This window comes from Petaurus breviceps, unplaced genomic scaffold, assembly GCF_028583685.1.
Source record: "Petaurus breviceps papuanus isolate PSGF00001 unplaced genomic scaffold, PetGlider_PUasm1.0 174, whole genome shotgun sequence".
Taxonomy (NCBI): Eukaryota; Metazoa; Chordata; class Mammalia; order Diprotodontia; family Petauridae; genus Petaurus; species Petaurus breviceps.
In genome coordinates this window covers 57,212,076-57,218,033 of record NW_027185761.1, presented here as the reverse complement: position 1 = coordinate 57,218,033, position 5,958 = coordinate 57,212,076, and the positions used below count along the sequence as shown (strand labels likewise).

Below are 5,958 nucleotides of genomic sequence, written 5' to 3'. Positions count from 1 at the left end.
GATCAAATCACAGAACACTTCTCAAAGTGAGTCCCAAAACAAAGCTACACATCAGGGCTTATATAGCCTTCTCCTGGCTCAGAGAATGTAACAACCTTATTGACTCACTGGCCAATCAAGAAGTATCTACTGAAAAACAAGCCTCTCTCCCCAGGCTTCAGGTGCATTTTAGCCTAGGGGCAGGGAAGATCTTCCAAATTTGCATTCCCATTACACCCAGTACCTGGCACCTAATTAACTTTTTAAAATATTGGCTGAATTGAATGGAATATCCAAGAGGTCATCCTACCTCTACCTCCCCATTCCACTTTATTGATGATTTTATGATCAGTGTTTTTAAATGCACTGTGGTATGCTAAAAAAAAATGTGTATTCTTTAATAGCTCATTCAAATTTATACAGTCTCACAATTCATCCAGATTCAGTTTCCTTTTTTATTTGTCTTTTGGATTTATCTAGCACTGAGAAAGGAATGCAAAGCTTCCTACTATGATTATATTACCATCAATATCTTTTTGCAGTTCTCCTAGCTTTTCTCTTACTAACTCAGCTACTTTCCCGTCTATTGCATTTAAATTTAATTTTTTGTTGTTGCCTATAATACCTTAAGCATAACATAATTTTCCTGCCTTTCTCTTTTGTTGATTGGTTTTTACCTTGATCAGTTTTGCCTTATCTGAGATCATGAATTGTGGCATATTTTAAGTTCCCTGAACCATAATAGATTTTTGGGGGGGTAGCTTTTCATTTTTCTGTTCCACTCTTGGATAACTTTAATGATTGTTCCTAACATCAAGGCCAGATTTGTCTCTTTACAACTCTTGAACCTTGTACCATGTTCTGCCCTGTGGGACCAATCAGAGCAAGTCTAAATTTTCTTCCGTGGGACAGCCCTTCTTGCCTTGAAGATAGATATTGTGTCTTCTTCCCCACCCCCAAAAATCTTATCTTCTCCAGAACAAACATACCCAGTTCCTTCAATTGCCCTGATCCAGTCCTTTCATGATTGTGATCGCCCTCCTCCAGAACTGGACACAACATTCCAAACTTGGTCACATACAGCAGGACCATCATCTGCCTAGTCCTGAACATTGTGCAAAGTTCCTCTAATTACCTTCACCTTGTATATTTTCATTTTCTCTGATTTTAAGTCATAAAACCAGGTGTTTTTCCCAGTACCTTGGCTCAGGCACTTGACATTGCATTCTTCCTACAGCAACTTCTGCCGAGGCTAAAAATCTTGCTTTCATAATGATTTATATTTCGTTGGTCCAGTGGAAAGAATGCTGGAGGAATGTGGAGACAGAGAACTCGAGTTCAAATCCTGCTTCTTATATTTATAACCTGGAGGACGTTGGGCAAATCATTTCAGCTCTCTGTTCCTCAGTCTCCTCTCCTGTAAAATGAATGAGCTGGACCATATGACCCCTGGATTTACTTCTGGCTCTAAATCTGAGATCTGTTAAGGACCTTGGGGGTGGTGGTGGCATTGTTTTTGCCTTCAGAGATGTAGACAGTGGCTGTCTTATCTGCAATGAAGGTGGGATCAAGAACCTTCAGAGAATAGAAGTAATCTTGAAGCCTGTACAGAAAAAGAATGTGACAAAGAAGAATGTGATTAGTCGCAAAGAGAAACCCCCAGCAAAAAGGGGCTCCTTTGGCTTTGGGGTTAAAGATTCTGGGTTCAAATCCTACTTACCTTCGTGGTCTTAAACAAGTCACTTCAGTCACCTATGCCTCAGTTTCCTTATTTGTAAAAAGAGGGCATTGTTGTGGTCCCTTCCCCGTCTAGCCTGGCATCCCATTTTGAAACCTCCTGTCACAGGAGTTTTGCCCTTTACTCTTTTCTGGCTTGTTTTTTGTTTGTTTTTGTGGTTTCATGGAAAACTGCTGATTTAAGATGCAATGAAATCTGCTTTGAATGGTATGGCATTATTCAGACCAGTGACTGATGTCTTTGGTGTAAGAAGGTCCCAGTGAGGAAACTCCCTCTCTCAGTGAAGATTAGCATCTTCCTTATAATATAGGAGAAAGGTGTTTGGAACCCTGAAAGATTAAGTGACTTTCCCCAGGTGCTTCAACCAGTGATTGTCAGAGGAAGGATTTGAATTTAGCTCTTATGACTCTTAGACTAGTGAGAATGTGACAAGATCTCCACATAATCCTGAGTTCTTTCTCTGCTCAGGTCCTGGATGTATCTGGAGCTGATTTGTTGGCCAAGGGAATCTCCAATTGTCAGGTGGAACTTTTGGAAAACTGTGGCCACTCTGTGGTGATGGAGCGGCCCCGAAAGACAGCCAAGCTCATTGTGGAATTCTTATCTTCTGTGTACAGTGCGGCCAACAGCAAGAAGCATGACTGAGCGTTCTTTGGGATCCGGGCCCTCCCTAGGATCTGCTCAAATTTCAGAAATGCGATGCTCTGTTCGCTTCTCAGGGATCTTGTACCCAACACACAGGTGAAGTGCCAAAGTCCCTGTGGAAACCAGAATCATGATCACTTTCTAAATTGTTAGCACTATGGTGTTCTGCTTCCATAAGGGACCAGAGAGGGTCTGGTTTTTAATTTTTTTTATTTTTTGCAAAGTGGAAAATCAGGTGGGATAAAAGAAATTGAGCCATGGAATAGACAGTCTTTACATTCATCCAGCTGACAATGCAGGGACAGTTTTGTGACAGCCAACCCATAGTGGACCGTAACCTTCACATCTGTATCAATTCCAAGAGACTTTCCTTACTGACTGAGACATCGCAACATCTCTGTTAGAACCTCTCACCTCGCATGATAACCCGTTGTGGTAGGAGATATTCTCAGTGAAACACTTACTCCTGCTTGTGTCTAATTCATTGAAGCTGTATGTGGAGACTTAGACAGGAGAGCCATTTATGAGCTGAAGCCCCGAAACAGTCAGTCTAAAATGTTTACAATGGCTGGGGAGGAGAGAGGCAGTGATCTTATTCCCAGGACTAAGGGTGCTTGTCTTGACAGTGGGCACAGGTCAGCAGCTGACAACAGAGAGTTAGTTGAAAGGTAATGAAAACCTGGTTGGCAGACATGTCCCTGGAATCATTTATTCTTAAAGAATTGGGACCTAATCAGCAAACTAAGCAATAATACATAGGTAATGATGCGAATGATCAAATGAAGGCTCCATCCTACACAAACAAGTGACTTGTTTCTTTTCTATTAACCCATGCTGCTGAAAATCCTTGGATGTAAAGAATGAATTTATATTACTGAATTCTATGAATTCTTTGCACAGTTTGGGATTGATGACAAGGGTAACAGCTGTAAAATTTTTCTGAAATGACATAAAGCAAATCTGAATTCGATCAGGACCACATAGGTGATTCTATTTTCAAACTCCTAAGTGAGCTCATGTGTTTGTTAAAGGGGGGGAAATTAGTATGTTTATAGAAAAGCCGGGTGGCCAGTCTGGGTGACTTGTAAGTCGTTTTGTATCCTGTTTGTAATTTGTAGCTGACTGAAATGGTCTGTCCAGAGTAAAGAACAAGCCTGGTAAAACTGTTCCTTGTGGCCTCTTCTGTTGTCTGTAAATGCTAATTATGACCTTTCTTCCCATGTTCTCATTAATACAGTGGAGACCAATGATATTGAAGGGATGGGAGCTCCCTTTCGCTGGTGCAGAACACCTCCTGGTCTCCACACAGAATTTCAGACAGTTGCCTGAGGCTCGGGAGGTGAAATGACGAATTCATGGTCACACAACACCAGAGGCAGGGCGTGGTGGTGAGAGAGCACAGGGTTTAGAGTGAGAGCACCTGGATTTGAATGCCAACTCTCCCACTTTCTACCTCTGGGCCTCAGTTTTCCCATCCATAAAATGAGAGGTCTGGACCCAGATGACCCCCATGGTCCATTCTAACTCTCATTCTCTTAGACCTTAGGACTCCTGACTCTGGGTCCCTCACTCAATCACTAAACTGCCTTCCCTAGTCTCACCCCCAGCAAATCTCCCAGGAGGGCATCTTCTGTATGCTGCTTTGAAATAAATAAAACCTTGGTGTTTTTGCTGCAGTCTAAACCTGTGCCCCAAGTGTTCTTGGAATTAGCCTCCCCTCTTCTCCACCTTCCTTTCGTTGGTCATGTATGGCTGGGGCTCAGGCCACACTGGCCCTATTGGTGTCAAGCTCTGACCCTCCCCTTTGGAGATCACTGGCTCAGCCATACCCCACTTCACTCCAATTCCCTCGCAAGCCAAGACACATCTTCCTGATGGTCCTCTTCCAGAAGCAGGGAGGAAGGAGAACAGCAACCATCCAGACCGAGCCTTTTATTTTACAGATAAGGAAGCAAGGTCACGCTGGCAGTTGAGAGGCAGTGGCAGGATTCAAACCAAGGTTCTCTCGACTCTAAATCCAGCTCTTTTTCCATTAGACAAGGCTCTATTCCTCAGGATTACCAGTATTAGAAAGCCTATTGCTCCATGCACAGTCCTTGGCTAGACCAGCTCAGCCTTTCCCAGGCCATGATGAAATTGTTTATAAAACATTACACAGCAAAAGCTTGGCCTAGGACAACGATCATTCGTGGTTGTCTTGGACTCTGGCCCTTAGCGATCATAGATATAGTGCTAAGTCATCTAGTCAACACCCCCCTCCCCAAATGGGAGGAAATGGGAGATGAAGAGATTTGTCCAAGGGCACACAAGTAATAAGTGTCAGGGACAGAATTTGACCTTAGGGTCTTTTGATTCCAGAACCAGTACTATACTGGCTAGACCACACTCCCAGCTATTCTGGGCCCCTCAATTTCCAAGGATCCTCTTTCCTCCAGTTTCAATGACCCAGCCAAGTGTGCTGGATCATATTCTCTGAGTGGTAAGGGCTGTCCACAGGCTGGATTGTCCAGAGTGAGGCTGATCTTTTTAGATTAGACTCATCAAACCCTGGTGTGGGCAACACTCCTGAGTACAGCTCAAACCAGACTAAAATGTAATTGTGAAATATTTAACAAAATATTAAAAATAAAGTCTTTTTGTTTAACTTGTTAGATGTGCATCTGTTCAATGCACAGATTTTGTTTTAAAGCATTACCATACCTTTAACACAGCCCAGGCTAGTGGGTAGCAAAGACCACAGAACCCTTCTTTGTATCAATTAACCAAGAACAGTTAAGTAAAAGCAGCTAGGTCTGAAAGTACATATACCTTTCTCTCCCCAAAGTCCCCCACCTCTTTACTGTGAGGTAGAAGGAGTTCCATCATCTGTTCTTTGGGACCAAGATTGCAATTAATCCTAGTTCAGCCTTCTTTCAGTGTTAGGTTTGTTCACATTAGGGTCTTCGTTGTGGATATTGTTCTGTCAGTCAATCAGTCAGTCAACAGGCATTTGTTAAGCACTACAGTGTGCCAGGCACAGTGCTAAGTGTTGGGAAAGGCAGTCTCTGCCCTCAAGAAGTTTGCATTCTAATTGGGAAAATGCCACACACATGGCTTTTCATCCTTTGTGCTTGCCTCAGTTAATTCCTACAGGGGTTTTTCAACAGGTTAGCTTTCTGTAAGTTTGCAAGGTTTGAAAGAATTTTTTTCTGTGCCTTTTCACACCTGGGGAAACTGGTGACCACAGCACCTGTACACACCTCTTGATCCCTGGATAAATCCTACACATCTTGAAACCCTGCAGTGTAGGGATTGTTAACATCTAGTCTGAATTAAATACCTGTAATCACATACAATCACTGCCCAAACTATACCCATAGTACAGTTAATTCAAACGTGGTTTTCTGGAGTCTTAAATGGTGAACAAATTCCACAGGGAACAACCTTCCATCCTGCTATGAAGTTCTTTTGATTAAAGAGATGAACAGAGTGGTTGGGAAGCACTTTAGGACAAATCTCCAAGAAAGGATTTCAAAGGTCTTCATTTACCTTCAATTCTGGCCTTACTGTGTCTAAAAAAGCAAAGCATAGGCAGATCCCACCTTCATATCTCTGTG

General features: G+C 42.6%; 1 protein-coding gene across 1 annotated transcript in view; it reads left to right on the top strand.

The window, feature by feature from the left end:
• ABHD6 (abhydrolase domain containing 6, acylglycerol lipase) overlaps positions 1-3,530 on the top strand; it is a 44,137-nt gene extending 40,607 nt beyond the window's left edge. Inside the window, exon 9 of the mRNA XM_069084251.1 lies at positions 2,186-3,530. Coding sequence (XP_068940352.1) covers positions 2,186-2,362 — 177 coding nt within the window. The 3' untranslated portion in view covers positions 2,363-3,530. The remainder of the gene's footprint in view (positions 1-2,185) is intronic.
• The last annotated feature ends 2,428 nt before the right edge of the window (positions 3,531-5,958 follow it).